The 18,596-nt window shown below is 39.9% G+C and overlaps 1 protein-coding gene across 2 annotated transcripts; it reads right to left on the bottom strand.

The window, feature by feature from the left end:
* Positions 1-1,866: 1,866 nt before the first annotated feature.
* On the bottom strand, positions 1,867-12,857 carry cuedc2 (CUE domain containing 2). 2 transcript variants are annotated; one of them, XM_084391983.1, is made up of 10 exons: positions 12,616-12,781; positions 11,921-11,999; positions 11,686-11,829; positions 11,499-11,560; positions 4,823-4,947; positions 4,566-4,736; positions 3,511-3,575; positions 3,336-3,396; positions 3,130-3,237; positions 1,867-2,255 (listed from the first exon to the last, which is right to left on the bottom strand). In XM_084391983.1, the coding sequence occupies exons 2-10, from the start codon at positions 11,992-11,994 to the stop codon at positions 2,175-2,177; spliced, it is 891 nt and encodes a 296-aa protein (XP_084248109.1). In that variant the 5' UTR covers positions 11,995-11,999; positions 12,616-12,781; the 3' UTR covers positions 1,867-2,174. The 2 variants fall into 2 exon arrangements, with proteins under 2 accessions (XP_084248109.1, XP_084248110.1); XM_084391984.1 differs by having other exon boundaries at positions 1,867-3,237; positions 12,616-12,857.
* Between the last annotated feature and the right edge of the window lie 5,739 nt (positions 12,858-18,596).

The following is an 18,596-nucleotide window of genomic DNA, read 5'->3' as shown; positions in this document are numbered from 1 at the left end:
CAGTGTCACATGATCCTTCAGAAATCATTCTAAAATGCTGATTTGGTGCTCAAACATTTCTTATTATTATCGGAGCTCAAAGCAGTTGTGCCGTTTATTGTTATTGTGGAAACCATGATACATTTTTTTCTTTGATTGGAAAATTGAAAAGAACAGCATTTATTTGAAACTGAATTCTTTTGTAACATTATAAATATCTTTACTGTCACACCTTTGTTTACACCTTTATTTTAGTGTTTTTGCTTTTTCACAGAACAACGACAACAACGAGGAAAAGAAAAAAAAGATGAGATAAGAAAAAGAAAAAGAAAAAAAACGTATGATAATACAACACAACATTTGAGGGACAAAAAGCTTACAAAGACGAATTATCCTTTGACTTTACTGTCACTTTTGATCAATTTAATGTGTCAGTCAATTTAATTTCTTAAAATAAGATCACACTGACTCCAAAATTCTGAATGGTAGTGTAGGTTTAGGGAAGAAAATAAGCAATAACTCAACTGGCCACTTTAATCCTTTAAATCATAAAGCTGTGATCTTGGGTATATCATGGACTTGTTCTAGCTGACTTTATATACTGCCAAAACTTTATGTTAAACAGTGTACTGACAATGATAGCAGTCATCTATCATATAAATCCCAATTACAGAAACAATATCAAATAAATCAACTCTGGGAACATTTGTCTTGTTACAAGCATTTTTAAGTCCTTACAAAGATCTTGAAGGAAAAAAAATATACTGGAGAATTTCTTAAAAGATAGTTTGAAGTGTTTGACATGTATTTTGTCTCTATAAAGAATTATTGCACAGGCGTTCAAGCATAGCTGTAGCTTTGTGCATTATTAGAGGACAACCTTAGTCATGTAAACATTTAAGAGAACAAAACCTGTTACTTCAAAGTATCTGCATGATTCTTTAATCCATGGGTCACCAAACTAAGGCCCGCGGGCCGACTCAGGCCCGCCACCCCCCTTTGACTGGCCCCCCAGCCCCTCACTACTTGAACCGGCCCTATGAGGCAATCTCCAAAAGTCGTCATGGCCTATTTTTTTTAAATTGCTTTTTGGAAAATAATGTCTGCATCTGGTATTTTGTTGATTTGTTTCAGTTAAAAATGTTCACATTTTCGTCACCCGACATGCTCGAGATCAAGCAGTGACAGACAACGTATGCGCAGAGAACTGTCAGTGTTCTGGACAGCAAAATGGCTAGCGTTAAACGAAAAGTTGATAGAGAGTGCAGAGTTTTCAAAGAACAGTGGACATTTTCAAATACAATTCTATGTTATATAGCTGACCCGGCCCCCCCATATCAGTCAGGAACGATAATGTGGCCCCCAGAGAAAAAAAGTTTGGTGACCCCTGCTTTAATCACTGTAGTTCTCAGCACTGATTTCTGAGTGGCATAGGCCTAGTTTCACATACAGGGCTTAGATTAAGCCAGGATTAGGTTTTAGTTCAATTAGGACATTTAAGTAGCTTTTATAAATGTGCCTTAGAAAAAATATTACTGGTGTGCATCTTGAGACAGAATAATGTCACTGACATAATTCCATTCAAGTTGCTTTCAGCTAAATCAGTGCAAAAATGCATTTTAATCTAGGACTAGGCTTAAGCCTGGTCTGTGAAACTGGGGGTTAAAGTCACTAGCTTTGTTCTTCATGTAGTCTTTCAATTAAACATAAAATGTTTTCTTTTCTCACCTTTATGTCTTTAGTTGTGTAAATTCGCCCACTCTAAAAGTCATGCATTATTTCAACACAAATTCATTATGCTCTTCAAAGTACCTAAAGCTAGAACAATACATTTTTTAAACCAAAGTATTTACAAATTTAAGTACGGAACTGAGGAAAGACACAGGATTCATAAAACATTCATTCTTTAGTTACTCTCAAAAACATCATCAGTCCTTGAAAAATACTGTTAATATATTTGAATCTAGTCACTGCACTTAAGTTTCAGGGCCATGGTGGAGTTGAATGGTAATGTTGACACTGTGGTTCTATGCCAAAGACAACATGTAAACAGAGAACATCAAGCACAAACAAACAATCTTGAAAAATACTGGTGTGATAATATGGATATGACAATACAATTGTTTATAGTAAACAAAAAGCACATCCATTACTAAAACTATGCAAAGCCAGCGAACTACACGAGACAAGAGAAACTAACTAGTAAATATGCAGGTGAAGGTTCGGTCTGTCCAAAGCTTGTCCAGTGTATGGGAAGATTCACCTTCAGTTGACAACTGCAACAAAAATCACTAACACTTTACAATACGGTTTCATTAGTTAACATGAATGAACAATACTTCTACAGCATTTACTAATCTTAGTTAATTTCACCATTTACTAATACATTCCTAAAATCAAAAGTTGTATTTGTTAACATTAGTTAATGCACTGTGAACTAACATGAACAAACAATGAACGACAGTATTTTTTTAATTAACTAACATTAACAAAGATGAATAAATACTGTAACAAACATATTGCTCATTGTTAGTTAATATATATGAACAAATGGGACCTTATTGTAAAGTGTTACCCAAAAACCAAATGTCACACAGACCCTGCTATTATTTAGTCTCAGGAACATATATGGAGTCTTTTTATTTCTGCGTTTTAATTAAACAGTGCAAAATACAAAGACTGATGTTCCTGCCACTGGAAATGAGCTAAACTGGCTGATTTTATAACAAAACAACCACTTAGCTGAACATTTCAAAGACTTTCATTGAAATGATGTGTAAAATAGGGTTTGGCTTTAAAAAAAACAGTCAAATGTAAACAACACCTTCATGTTTTTAGCTATAGCTTAATGTTTTAGTAAAAAGTAGTTAAAAAAATAAATACAGTAACTTATAAGGGCTCGGAAAAAAAGAGACCTGCTGGGAGATTTTACAGAACAGCAACAAATTCACACATCAAAACCCATAAAACTCCCAAGAAACCAAATCTCCAGCACCATATATTTAAGTGGACACACATTTGGACCAATAAAAACAGATCAGATAACCAGACACAAATATCAAAAACAAGAGGGGGTTGACTCTGAACGGTCCATCAACAAGATGCCTTTCATCAATGAAAGCGATATTTGCGTGCCGGTTTGAGACTAACATAAGTCTTCTTCATGTCTTCTGGTTCTTCTTTCTTGACTAGATGGTAGCGCTCTCCCTTTGTAGTGACCACCTGACTGCCATGATAGCGCACCAGTTTCTTAGGAGCCTGTGGATGACCGAGGGGAATGTAGAAAAAAAATTAACATCTACGCAATTCATCAATGTTACGCAATGCAGTCACTAAAAATGACGGCAAAAACTCACATCTTTTGGAGTGACTGGTCTGTGTACTTTCTTGTCTTCTTCATTATCAACCAGCATGTACCTGGGACGGGTCCAAACATTTAAATGAGAAGTTTTTGTTCTACATCATGCAGTGACATCCGATATAACAGGTTTGTGCAACAGTTTTAAAGAATTTGAGATCAAGATAACTCACTTTTCTAAAATGCTTGCTTTCAGTTTCTGATCAACTTCGGCAGAAATGGTCTTCCCTTGGTTAGCCTGAAAATATAACATTTTAAAGGCATCCGTGTTATTTTAGTATTGTTTATATACTATTATAGTATTTTATACTGGGTTTCCAAACCTGTCTGTAGATTTTTCAGACCATATTTAACATAAATTGTTCATACAACATTATTTTCAGCATTATTTTTGGTATATAGGACAGTCATCTGTAAATATTTCATTTTCTGTTTTTTTTTTCTTGTAGTGATAACATGATGGGAAGAACCTAAAACGCTTTATAACCTGCATATATTCACTTCTGACACATCGGTTTGATACTGTAAATATGGTTTGATGTTGCACGATCAACAAAAGAGCAAAGTACAGTCTGATTATTGTTTGTTCCTTTATCTGTCGCTGGTTTGAGTGGCACATGCACATTTGTTTAGTGAAGGTCAATAGAGACTTGCTTATGGTAAAGAAAATCCAAATAGAGGTCTTGCGAAATGAAAATGTGCGCATTGAATTTATTCAGTCGTGTTTGACAATCACTAAACTTCTGTCATGAAAGCACCCTGCTTGTATGATAAATTAATTTATTTTTAGAAATTCTTAATTTTATATTTTAGAAAACTGAATAGGGGCAATAGTCTGGAAACTAAATATTTTTCCATAAGCTGTTTTATTTTTTCCATACTTTTCCAAATGGCGTAGGAACCCTGTCATTAATATTTAGATTTTTGCTATGTGATTTTTTTCATTTATTAATTTCTTATTTCAGTAATTTTGGTACTTTATTTTCGTTTATGTTTTTTGTTGAAGTTTTTCATTTTATTTCAGCATTATTTCAATTAATGAACATGATTTTTAATAGCCTAAAGTTTTAGTTAACAATAACAACACAGAAAGGATTTACACCAAACAACAACATAATCACTAACATCTTTAAAATATAAAAAACATCCATCTTGAACCAAATTAAAGTGATAATTTATATAATTTTATCTATGATCAGTGTGAATGGAACTTTTCAAATGAACTCACGTGGAGAGACGTTGGGCATGCAAGCTGGACATCTCCCTCAATAATGAGACGAACAGCTTCCTCCATGTCTCCTTTAGCAATAGACAATGCACTTCTGGCCTCAGTCACACTGCATTTGGGAAACATCTCGAGAAGATGCTGCTCCTGGTTATCCCACGAAGATTCACTAACCTGAAAACACATTTCCAGGCACATCAATTTGTAAACCAGCTTGCCAGAATCTGGTACATTATGAATGTGCCTGAAAGGCCCAATACCTGAGCTGTGGCTCCCTCTGCTTGTAATGTGAGGTTGTGTGACTTCTCTCTTGACACTCCGTGGGTTAAAACAGAACTTTCAGAGAGAGGAAATTTACCTTCCTCTAATTTTATCTCTCCAGATTCTTAAAGACACACACACAAATCACAGTTAAGTGTGGGGGATATTTTCTTGTCTCTATGCAGCACCACACGTTTCAGGACACACAAGCCAGGCCACACGTCTCAGGCTGGAAGTGAAGGGGCGGAGTTATTAAAACATAACATGGCAGAGAGCAAGGTGAGTTATCTGTAATGTTTCTGTCATTATGTGGTTAACAATTTATTTATATATTAACTTAAGTGTTTATCTTCTATATACCGATTATGTGCATGTATTTCACATTTTATTACTCGCGCGCTGTGGAAAGCTTAAAATTGTTTTCATTCTTTATCGGTTTCAGCATTTGTCAGACAGTTTGATTACTTTTTAGATTGGGTGTAGTAAATGGGCTTTGCGATGAATTTTTGACATTAAATATCCATACTCATAGTCTTTAAGTATTTGTTACAAAATGAATATGTGAATATTATTTTATAATAGCCAACAGTCAAATGGAAAACACTATAATGTTACATTAGTTAACTATATTGATCAAACTGAATATCAATAAATAATCAGACCATGTATTTTTAGTAATTCAGGCATTGCTATAATTTTTTTTACATATATAAATCCTATCAAATTCATGCGAAAAAAAATTCACCCATGCGAAAATAGCTACATCAAACAAAAGAAAATTATGCAAAAAAGTTGGCGCGACTCTAATAAGACTCGCTCTGTCTAAACCATTATGGTTCTCTTTCAAGCATACGTTTCGGTGTCTCACTATGGGATACGCCCCTTCCGCGGATTCCACAGAAGTCCTATTACATTACGCCAGCCCCAATTGGCTGGCAGACATGACGCAGTGTCTGGGAGTGGCTACCCCACCCCTCAGTATAAGAGGAGCAGCACTGCGTCATTACGACATTCAAAAACCTCTTCTCGCTTCACACCAGAAGCCTACAAACTTCTACGAACCTCCGGACGAATTACTGGCCACCACGCCGTTTTTCGCCTGGCTCCTTCGATTAGCATTCCAGCCGATTGCAAGGATTGTTCGACACTACGATGGCTGCAGCAATGCAGACTATCCCGGCTAGTGAGGGAGATTCTGTGCGACTCTGTTCATGCGGGAACAAAATTTCATGCAAAGACACACACCAGGTCTGCTCTGCATGTCTCGGGCTGAAACATGCTCAATTGGCTATCGAGAATCCCGGTTCCTGTGAACACTGCGCACGCTTCACCATGAAGAGCCTTCGTCGCAGGCTAGCACGCCAAGCTAGCCTGTCTGGCATGGATCCCCTCATGACACCTAGCCCCGCGCCAGCTGCCACCCCGCAGGTATCCATCCCTGTAGAGCTGCCCACCACAGCAGCTCTATCCTGGAGTGAGCAGCTCGACGTGTGCATGCCTCTACCTACCGAACCCAGTCTGAGCTCGGACGAGGAAGAGGACGCGCTTAACTACGAGGGTGAGGAGCAATCGGACTTTCTTCTTTCCGAAGAGGAAGATTTCGAGGACTCACCATTCCTCACCTCCGCACAACCGGCACAGCTCCTCGCTGCGGCGGGATCCACGGAAGAGGCGGGCGGGCCACCACCCTCCCCGCTCGTGAGTGTTGATCTGCAAGATGTGTGCAAACGCGCTGCAGGGAAACTTAGTATTCCGTGGCCGACCGTGGTAGCAGAGACTGCAAAGTCTCGCTATGAGGGAAAGAGGCTGCCGAGTGCAAAACGAGCAGCACGGCAGCTCCTTCCTGTTTTCCCAGAGCTCCTCGAGGAGCTCGCGGCTACATGGAAGGACAAGCCGTTTACCAGCAAGATGCCAGTGCAGGGCGGCTCCGTTCTCGATGTGGAGGGGATGGAGAAGGAAGGCCTTCTCCGAATGCCCCCCATGGAGCCACTGGTTGCCGCGCACTTGCAACCGAAGCGCACGGCGGCTGCAAATCCGACCTTGCCATCTAAAGCTGACCGTTTCCAGTCCAGCATGACGGAACGCGCTTATAAAGCAGTCGCGCTCTCTGCCAGGGCTATGAACGCGATCTCTCTGCTGACCGCATACCAAGCGGAGCTGCAGGACGAAGTGTCTACCACACCAGGTCAGACACACTGGGAAGAGATCTGTGTTGTCACGGATCTCTCTCTGCGTCTTCAGAGATGCGCGGTTCAAGCTGCTGGGAAAGCCATGGCCACAATGGTTATCCAAGAGAGAGGGCGATGGCTTAATCTGGCTAATCTCTCTGACAGGGAAAAAGAAGCCATCCTGGATGCACCGGTCGTTCCAGAGGGCATTTTTGGCTCAGCTCTGACACTGATGCAAAAACGATGCGAAGAGAAAAAGAGGGACGACGAGGCTTTGCAACTCTGTATGCCGAGAAAGACACAGACTGCACCCCCTCCGCCACCCCGGCAGACCTTCGCGCAGGTTACGGCCCGCCCACCTCCCAGCTTTCGCATTCCGAAACGGCAGAGACCTATCGTGAGTGCAGCGGGTCCGAGTGGAGTGCAAGAGCAGAGATCTGGCTGGCATAGGAAGAACTATCCGCCTTCAGCAGCTCAGACGGTCCAGCCAGCCCCTCAGCCTCATCCCCAGCCCCATCTTCAGGGAGCGAGGAGGAAGAAGAAGGCAGTTTGACACGGTCTTCCCCAAGGGAGGGAGTCAACAGCCCCCCAGTTTGCTAGCTCCCGACCCTCAGTCGTTCAGCGTTCAACACATGACGAGTTCCTCGGTGCACAGATGTTCTGTGGGGAAAACAGCGCCCGGTTGGGCCGGGGGAAACAGAGCGGTGAAAAGGAAAAGACACGGTGCAGTGGTGCACACCCACCCACTAGTCACAAGCACTTTTCATGTTCAAAACTCAATAAAGTTTTCACTGTACCCCCAAAGAATGTTGCAAAACACATTTCCCCAAAAAATGTTGCAAAACATGTTCACAGAGCACATTATAACATCACCTCGGGGAGCGTTCGAGCCCTTAGAGGTGATGAGCCACACAGACTCTGTCCAAACTCTAAGTGTACACGCATGCGCAGTACAGACCACAAACTCGTTCATGACTCAGCCACACGATGGCGCCAGAACGCTACAAATAGACTACTGGCGAGAGTGCACACAGTCCCGCTGGGTATTAAAGACAATACAATTCGGGTACAGGCTGCAGTTTGCAAAATCCCCCCCGCACTTCAAAGGGATAATTCATTCTCAGGTGCGGGGAGAATTAAAGCACGTTCTTCAGGACGAGATAAACTCCCTGTTGAAGAAAAGGGCGATACGAGTGGTCCCACCCGAGGAAAGCCGCAGTGGGTTTTACTCGAGATACTTCCTAGTCCCAAAGAAAGGAACTCGTGCTCTTCGTCCCATATTAGATCTACGTGCGCTGAACAAATACCTAAGGAAGTACAAGTTCAGAATGCTCACTCATGCCACACTCCTAAATCTGGTGCGCCCGGGCGATTGGTTCACATCAATCGACCTGAAAGACGCATACTTTCACATAAACATATACCCACCCCACAGGAAATTCCTGAGGTTTGCTTTCCTGGGAGTAACATACGAGTACCTGGTTTTACCATTCGGTATGTCTCTCAGCCCGAGAGTATTTATAAAATGTACAGAAGCGGCCCTGACCCCGCTCAGGGAAAGGGGCATTCGTCTCGCTACCTACATAGACGATTGGTTGGTGACAGCTCAGTCAAAGCAAGAAGCGAAAAATCACACAACTATGCTTCTGGAACACATTCAGAAACTGGGTTTAAAGTTAAACACCGAAAAGAGTGTTTTGACTCCCGCACAGTCTATAACATATCTGGGGCTGTTACTGGACTCCGTGACATTCAGAGCGCGACTGTCAGAGGACAGGGTGGGAAAATTCACCCTATGCCTGGCCGAGTTTCAGAGGGGGAAAACTGTTTCCTTCCGCACATGCCTCAGATTATTGGGTCTGATGGCCTCAGCCCTAATGGTTATTCCCTTAGGCAGACTATTTATGAGGGAATTTCAGCGCTGGGTAGCATCTCTGAGACTGGACCCACTAAGACACTCCCGAAGGAGAGTGATAGTGACGTCAGAGGCGGTCTGTGCACTGCGCCAGTGGAGATACCCAACCTTCTTGGTTCAGGGGGTTCCTATGGGTGTGGTTCAAACCAGAAAAGTCATAACGACGGACGCGTCGTTGTCCGGTTGGGGGGGCATTCACGAGGGCAGGATAGTGAATGGAAGATGGGGTCATCATCTGACCGATCTTCACATAAACTATCTGGAAATGCTGGCCGTGTTTCTAACGTTGAAGCATTTTCTTCCTTTTCTGAAAGGACATCATGTTCTTGTGAGAACGGACAACACCACAGTTGTGGCATATATAAATCGGCAGGGGGGCCTAAGATCACTTCCCTTACACACGCTGGCACGCAAACTGATTTTGTGGAGCCATGCCAATCTTTTATCCCTGAGAGCGACGCACGTACAGGGCGTTATGAACCAGGGTGCGGATCTGCTATCCAGGGGAAATCCACTCTACGGAGAGTGGAAATTGAACAAGGAAGTGGTCGAACAGATTTGGGAATTATACGGCAGAGCGACAGTGGACCTGTTTGCGTCCCACGACAATGCTCAGTGTCCTCTGTTTTTCTCCCTGAAAGATCAGAGCGCGCCTCTGGGGATAGATGCGCTGGCACACGACTGGCCCCGCACTCTTTTGTATGCGTTCCCACCGATAGCTTTAATATCCCCAACACTCTACAGAGTGAGGGAGGAGGGACTAAAGATGATTTTAATAGCTCCGAGGTGGCCAGGGAAATACTGGCTGGCGGAGATCATACGTATGCTATACAAAGACCCGTGGTCTCTCCCGTTACGCAGAGATCTACTGTCACAGGCGGGGGGGGAAATCCTTCATCCCCACCCAGAACGCTTGGCACTATGGGCCTGGCCTGTGAGTGGTTAAATTTGAATACAACCGGTCTGTCTGACAATGTCATTAGAACTATACAGAATGCTAGAGCTTCGTCGACTAGGTCTCTCTACGACTGCAAATGGGGCGTGTTTGAGCGCTGGTGCGCGGCTAAGAATGAGATTCCTTTTCAATGCTCAGTGGCAATAGTTCTATCATTTCTACAGGATTTGATAGACCAAGGAAAAGCGTTTTCAACCGTTAAGGTGTATCTGGCCGCTATTTCTGCTTGTCACATAGGTTTTGATAGTAAGACCGTTGGGCAGCATCCTTTAGTGTGCAGGTTCATGAAGGGCGCGCGTCGCGTTTTGCCAGTTTCAAAACCGCTTTCCCCGTCATGGGATTTAGCACTGGTACTTGATGCGCTCTCAATGTCCCCGTTTGAGCCACTGGACAAGATTGATTTTAAAATAATGTCGTTTAAGACGGCGCTGCTGTTAGCTTTGGCTTCAGCGAAACGCGTAAGTGAGATTCATGCGCTTTCGGTGCATTCAGCATGTATGCAGTTCATGCCCGGGGATGCAGGGATAGTTTTGAAGCCTAATCCTGCATTTATGCCCAAGGTAGTTAATTCTGTCACTCCTTTTGAGCTAAAAGCTTTCTATCCACCACCTTTTGCTTCACCGAGACAGCAAAAGCTAAATGAGTTGTGCCCTGTGCGTGCTTTACGCATCTACATAGAAAGAACCAGAGGGTTCAGGGAGAGTGATCAGCTGTTCGTATCTTGGATGAAGCCAAGAATGGGGAAGCCGATTACTAAGCAGTGCTTGTCACACTGGATAGTGGAGGCGATTTCATTGGCATATTCTAGTAAGGGTCATTCGCCCCCGACTGGTTTACGTGCACACTCAACACGGGGAATGTCAACTTCGTGGGCTTTCTTTAAAGGAGTCACGATACAGGATATTTGTAAAGCGGCGAGTTGGTCCTCACCGCATACGTTTGCAAGGTTTTATAAACTGGACGTTACAGCTCAAACTTTGGCGCATGCAGTTTTGAGCGTTGGAGTTGAGTCGTGAAATGGGACTCATTCAGCCCTAGAGGTGGTGCTGTGGTTGGCAGGAGACTTCGAGGCAGGCTATCTGGCATTACGGGAGTTAGTATATCCCATAGTGAGACACCGAAACGTATGCTTGAAAGAGAACAATAGGTTACTTGCGTAACCCCGGTTCTCTGATAGCATTAAGTGAGGTGTCTCACCAGATCACCCTCCTTGCTGTGTGAAGCGAGGAAGAGGTGTGCTTGTTTTGAATGTCGTAATGACGCAGTGCTGCTCCTCTTATACTGAGGGGTGGGGTAGCCACTCCCAGACACTGCGTCATGTCTGCCAGCCAATTGGGGCTGGCGTAATGTAATAGGACTTCTGTGGAATCCGCGGAAGGGGCGTATCCCATAGTGAGACACCTCACTTAATGCTATCAGAGAACCGGGGTTACGCAAGTAACCTATTGTTCGCCTTCACTTCCGGCCTGAGATGTGTGGTCTGGCCTGTGTGTCCTGAAACATGTGGCGCTGCGGGGATGCAACTGGACTGTCCTGCACACCTGCTATAGTCATTCATGTTTTTTTTTTATCTGCTATGACAAAATACAATATAATATTATACAAAAAATGTACTTCTGTTATGAAAGGAAAATTACCTGTGTCCCGGGCTGAGGCCAACTTTGATGCCAGATTAAACATCATCTCACAAACTTTGACACTGCATGATAAAAAAAAAAAACATAAACCGAAAAGGCATCGATTAAAATATGATAAAACTTTTAATATAAAATATTTGTAAATCTCAGTCAGGATTTAACTTGGAAGACATCTGCCCAAAATTACCTGTCAATATCTGAGAAACCAGGAATGTAGGCCTCCAACATTTCAACAAACACCTCGACATCAAAGTTTTCCTCCTCACTTTCTTGACATCCCAAATCTTCTAGCACCCCAGTGATATAGGACAAAAGCACGTCATCTAGCGTACTGGTCAAAATAAAAATACGTTATTTACAGATTTGCACGATTGAAAGGGAACATTTTTTTTAATCTAACGTATAAACTCACACGCCCTCACCTCAGATCCGCGTGAGGAATATATGACAAAATGAAGTCGTACAGCGCGTCGTGGATGATTTTTTGGAGATCCATCCTATCTGCAATTGGATAAAACAAAGAAGACAACAGAAGCAATAGCAACTTGTCAGAGAAGCACATCATGAGAAGTTATATAAGGCAAGTATGTCGCAGAAAACAAACACGACATTACTGTGGCAGCGTGTAGGAGATTGTGCTCCATTTGTGAATAGACAGCACAACAACTGAAATCAAAGTGAAGGTTAAGAGTCTGCATAAAACGTCAGTTTCAAATACAGCAAAAGTCACAACAAACTATTTTCTTATGCAAAGCATAAATAGTCGAAAAAAAAAAGATTGTTAACGGGATTCGACGTGGATACAGATTCAGTGCACTTTTCATGCACTTTTCTAAATTATTAAGTTAACGGTAACTTACATGTGTTGGAAAAAATGTTTGCAAGCGATTCCAATAAACTGTTTTGGCAGCCGACGTTAATTACACAATTGAAGAATCAATCTTATGGTTTACATTTTAGAAATAAGGCGGACAAATAATGCATTCATTAGCTGTCAAATAGACACATTTGATACCGATATTATGATTTGTTTATCTGTGCTCAGGGGTAACGTTAGCCGATGGCTAACTAGCATTGTCCCGTAACATGCGCAAAGGCCTTTACATGTCAGTCTCACCTTTGGATCAAATCGCACAGCTGAAAGAACAAAAAGAAAAAAATCTTTTCGTAAAAACGAATTACTTCTGTTGCCAAGTTGGCAATAAATCGTAAAATGTTTAGCTAATTCGTTAGCCCTGCGCGCGGTCGCTCAGGTTCAAAACCTAATACGTCACGTCCGCTTTAATGTAAACACACCCTCGTGTCACTGTTTTGGTTGCATTTAAAGACTTGCGCAAACGCATTTTATTCTCTTTATACACTATTCTGCTGTATGATACAGATTATTTAGCATTACGTGTATAGAGTTGTCCCAATAGAGTTTTACGCGTGGAGTTCAAATCTTGACTCTACCTGCTGATGTATTACTTGGATGTGTTTTGCATTGTTTTGTTTTTCTATTGTTGAATGTGCTTGAGTATGATTGCTTGCTATAAGTTTTAATTGGGATATAATTTGACAGAACATTGTTTAATGTCATCCTCTCATTCACAAACAAAGGCCAAAGTCACCATAAGCAAAATTATTTCCTCCCCAAACAGCTAGAGATTTTTTATTTATTTTCATTTTATGTTTAACGATACAGTTTTAACCGTTTATTATATATATATATATATTACATCGTTTCAATAATACATAAAAACTCGACTATAGCAATACAAATCAATGCAAATAAATGCACAATATTTAGATACATTTTTATTAGTGTTATTATATTAGTGTTATTCATATTTAATTTCTTTTTTACATCTGTTTTTATTGTTGAAAGAAATAACTATAACTACTAGGCTATAATAAAAATAACAAAAAATATCATTGATAATGTATGGCTGTTATGTGAATTGAATAATTTATGCAAATAATACATTGAATTAGTTAATTTACCTGTGAAATGCAGTTGTTTTCTGTTTAATGCTCAGTGGTGAAATGGCAATAAATGGTTGGTTGCTATTTTTTAACGATCTAGCAAAGAATGTTACTTAGAGAGAACCAATATTGATTAATTAGAAAAGTATGAATATCAAAAATGGTCAGTTATTGTCTGTCTCTAATAGCAAGCAGTGTCTGGTGTTCTAGTGTCTGATCTTTTGTAATGCCCTTACATACGCCAGGTCAGCATCTGTTAGCGCACATATAAGGGATACAGAGAGCTCCAGCGGTTTCTGGTGGTGTAGTTATTACACTAGTGTATGCTGTCACGCCTCTTGATTACAAATTGGTTTCATAGATGTTTAGCGCTGCATAATTAATGCTTCATCACGCGTGTGTGTTTTATCCAGCTGCACTGTTTCATTATTAGTACGGGAAATACAGTACATGAGGCTGATAATGAGTCTAGGAGAGGACGTCTCATCTTGGCTGGACTCTATTTAACCCTCTTGGGTCAGTTGCATGTAGAATTGTCTTACAAACTGAATGCATAAATGAAACCCATCCCTATTCCTTATGTATGTATACTGTAGGTATAGTACTTTGTATTAATAATATAGCAGTGTGTTCATTTAAGCTTAATACTTCACTTGTTAAGGATGCTGACTACAAAAACACAGCCTACTTGTATAGATATAGGTGCTATAGCTTTTAATATGAACCAGATAATATGCATTCGTAATTTTAATTGCGTTTGACTTATTCATAGGAAAAAAAATCTTATGTTATGGGGTAAGATAATGATGTGAGTTACATATTCTAGAGGTGAATTAAAGCAGTACGTATTTCACTTATATGGACTTATTTAATAAGATTATGCCTGAAAATCATAATGTTAATTTTACAAATTTTTGACTAATATGACTTGTGTTTGTTTGCTTGGTTTTATTGTATTATATGATATTTGTATTTTTGTAATTTAATTTTTGCCATGAAAATATCCTTAGATGCTGACATGGCATTGAATAAAACTATCTATCTATCTATCTATCTATCTATCTATCTATCTATCTATCTATCTATCTATCTATCTATCTATCTATCTATCTATCTATCTATCTATCTATCTAAAGCAGTACGTTTGTGTTTTTTTTACTTGGTGTGGGAAGCCATGTGGAATAAGTTGTCATCAGGGCATTTCATGAAACCGTGAATGGAACATCTGAAAATATAAAACTATTGTTTTGCTAACAGACATTGTAGTAATGAATAGTTGAAATGACTTGAATTTTAAATTGCTGGTCTGACCTGTATGACAGTTTGTTGTTAAGAACAGTTCACTTTTCAGTTAAATTCGACTTAGTTTTATTGTGGTCTGTTGGTACCCAACAGCTATAGATGGTGCTTGGTTTTAAGTTTGGAGGATATATTTGGAGATAATGTTTGGTGAGATTCGCGGTGTGAACACTAGGTGGCTGCATTGAGTCATGTTACACTTTCACATCTGACTTGAACAAAAACATTGCAGCGGTTGTAAAAAAAGAAAAAAAGAATACATGCATATTTATGGGGTTGTACAGGAAATAGTTACTGGATGTTCATTTTTAGTTTAATAGTTTGCTGTTTGAGGATTATAGCAAACATTTAGGAAAAAATATTTATTTCAATATACCATTATACTTATCTACTTTCTTTAATACCAAAATGGAGTTTGAGCTATTTTGTATAGTACAATTTATTTATTTTATTTTAATATGAAAATGCCATTTGAGCATCAAAGTTATTTAATTTTCTAAAACGACAAAACAGTATGTGTTAGTTCTTTATTCACTGGCGCTGGAGGCACTGTTAAAGTCCGCCCAGTCTTGCTCTGCATTCTCTTATTTGCCATTACTGACACAAGAGAACTATTTTCCAGTTGAAGGCACGATGTGTCCCATCTGCCAGTGTGCCAGAACCCTTGAGCTCAAGGTGGGCCACTGAGGCCCTGTACTGAACCTGCTGGGACCACTGTGTCATGAAGCACATCCCGTAACAGAGCTTTAACATTCTGTATGAGAAACAATGCGCTTACATATGTTCAAATGTTATTAACAGCCCTGATGTTTGTTTTACACACCTGGCTGTTGCTCTGTGCGCTCAGAAACCAAATGAGAAATCAAGAGCTTACAGACGTATCGTGAAAATCTGTATACGTTATTTTTTTTAGAAGGAATCTTAAATTATACCAAGAGTTTTGCAAGATTAATTTGGTAGTTCGTATAGAGAAGTTTCCTATGAAATATAATTAATTATGTTTGTTATTGTCAATTCATTTTTTATTTACTGTAGATAAATAGATGTCATAACTGATAGATAGATGTCATTGTTGTAGATAACCTTTAAATTACAATTTGATGACATATTATGGTGTATAGTTTTGTGTCTTTTTTTCCCCCAGTATAAATCTATTTTAGCTTATCTTAACTTCTAACTTTCATTTATTTAATATTTTATGATGGTGTTATTTTATTTATCTGTTATAAATGAATAACTACATCTAAAACATTTTGCATTTAAAACATTAAAAGTAATTAAAGGGGTTTTCACTCATAGTTACTGGTATGCTCAAGCATGTCATCCAGCAATGGAAGGCCGGGATCCACAATATGCATATTGTGTTAAAAAAAAAGAAAGATTTCCATTTGATCAGACACAATAGAGGAAGACTCGATCTCCGTTTTGCAATTTCCTCTCCTTCGTTAGAGGAGCCAAACACGGTGCGAATAAATTTACTGCCAAATTAATTACCTTTTCCCCAACTTTAGACAATAATACCAGAAGCTGTCTGTCGGAACACATCTCTAATTATTTTATTAATGTTTGATTCACAGTTCAGGTACAGCGATTTCACATTTTTTATTAACTTTATTATACTTTGAAGTGAATGTGTATTATTATATATTAAATGATCTTGAATTGAATTACCCATGTGCCAAAATCAAATCAACAGATTTTTGTTTTTCGTCTCACAGATATTGTTAAAAATTGAACAAATCTATTGTGTAATTGAAGCCACCAAGTTTTATTAATGAGATTTTTCAAGCTTTTGCAGTTTACCTCCTATAAGCCTCAAATGGTGAAATAAATGAATAGAATTGAATCACACAGGCACACTGCATGAAATTGTACTTTAAAGTTCATCATCACTTATATGAGTGGGGAAGAATTTAGATTCAGTTTATATATTTAAGAAGAACATGTAGTTTAATGTATTTTTCACTTAACTTTGCTATATTCTGAGACAATATACCATATAAACTAAATGCTACACTACAATTTTATGTTTATTCAATAATTATAAATTATTATTATGCATGTTTTCACTTGTTTGTTGCCAGGTGGTGATCTCTGACTCTTATCTGTTCTGAAAGACTAGTAGCAGGAAACTCAATGTCAAACAGTAGCATGTATTCTGCAGGCATGGCAAACATTATTTAGACCCGCTTCTGTGGCCAGGGTATCAGGCTTGGGGGTCTGGAGCTGTATCAAGCCATCAGAGCTGGCTTATCCGGACTCCTGCAAGGCAATGCTTGCCTTCCCGTCTGGCTCCTGCTTAGATCCTGTCTCAAGGAAATAGGCACCAGACTGGCCACTGCTCTCTAAGACCCACTGCGAACAAGAGGCATAATGCGGTTTTGTGCCGTGGACGCCGTCCTACTCTAATGTAGATGAGTTTTAATGCTTGAATAGACCACTGAACTCGCGGTAAATTTACCACAAACAAGCGCGTCAGAATTTGCTGATTCTGAAATGATATTTAGCAGCCATGTAGCATGTGCAAAACAGCATTTTAATGTGTGATGCTGTAGGTTTCATATGAAATGATCACATTAATGGCCGTTTTATGGCAAACATGCTTAAACCACTAGAGGTTTAGTTCTATGATATAAATCATTTGAAAGGTCAGCTTGTCGTACTATAAACTCATCTTTCTTTCTCCTGAAAATCTCCACACGAATAGAGCATACAGTATATATGCATGCTATACCGTTTATATATGACAGATCTCATGGCTTATGATGTATGAAGTGCTTCATATCAAATGAAGACCTTGTTTCTGGCTCATACTTCTTATATGACCCTGGCACTTAACTGGTTAAAGTGTGTCCACAATCCATCTTCAGGACCCCCTGCATATTAACATTGATCTGTTGGAAATGAAGAACAGACGTGTGTTATCGTTTACAGTGGGAAAATTTTTCTTTCTGTGATAGATCTGGGGAGCAACATTTCTGACAAATGGCCTTTCTAATGTGTTTTGTTTTCCGTCAATAGTGTGGCTCTTCTCTGGATTGTGGATCAATAGAGGCAAACGCTCTGTGTGGTGGGATTTAAAGGGATAGTTCAGCCAAAAGTGAAAATTCTTTCATTATTTACTCACTTCAGGACTTTCTTTTGTATGTGAACCACAAAAAGAGTGATTTAGCAGAATGTTCAAGCTGCTTTTTTCCATATAATGAAAGTGAATGATGACCATGATTGTTCCTGGGGGGAAAAAAACCGTCTTTCTAAATAACATATTTTGTTTTCCATGGAAGAAAGACAGTAAAACAGGTTTGGAATGACAGAATTTTCATTTTTGGGTAAACTATCCCTTTAAGATGGCTCTTTAACAGTTTCTTTTTTTGCCTTTTGTACAAACTTTGGCAATGGTACTTTGCTTTTTATGTGTTAATACCCCTCTGTGTTTTTGAACAAGCCTTGAATATTCAGTGGCGGGTAGTCCGTATGGGGGGGAAAGCGTTTTTACCAGTGAACATACATTTTCAGGACTGTTTCCAGAGCTTTTGGGTGTCTCTCATGTGTGAGACTGCTCAGTGGAGAGTAGACTCCCCTCGGTAGAAACATCTGTTGTAGAAGGGCCTGTCACTTTCCCTTTTGTAGGCTCTGTCTCTTCCTCAGACTGAGACTGTCATCAGGTTTGATCATTTACGCGGCTCAGAGAATAATGTAGCAGAATTGGGCATGCGTTCATGCAGTTGAGTAACTCCCTGCGAAATACGTTTTTTCTCCTTCAGATTCCGCTTCGAGAGGAGATGTTGTTTTTGTCACTGAAACCAAAATTTGAAGAGCGAGATAAAATTAAAG

The sequence above is a fragment of the Rutilus rutilus genome (genome assembly GCF_951802725.1).
Source record: "Rutilus rutilus genome assembly, chromosome: 20".
Lineage (NCBI taxonomy): Eukaryota > Metazoa > Chordata > Actinopteri > Cypriniformes > Leuciscidae > Rutilus > Rutilus rutilus.
Note: the sequence above shows the minus strand (reverse complement) of the source record. Positions and strands in the feature narration are given on the sequence as shown.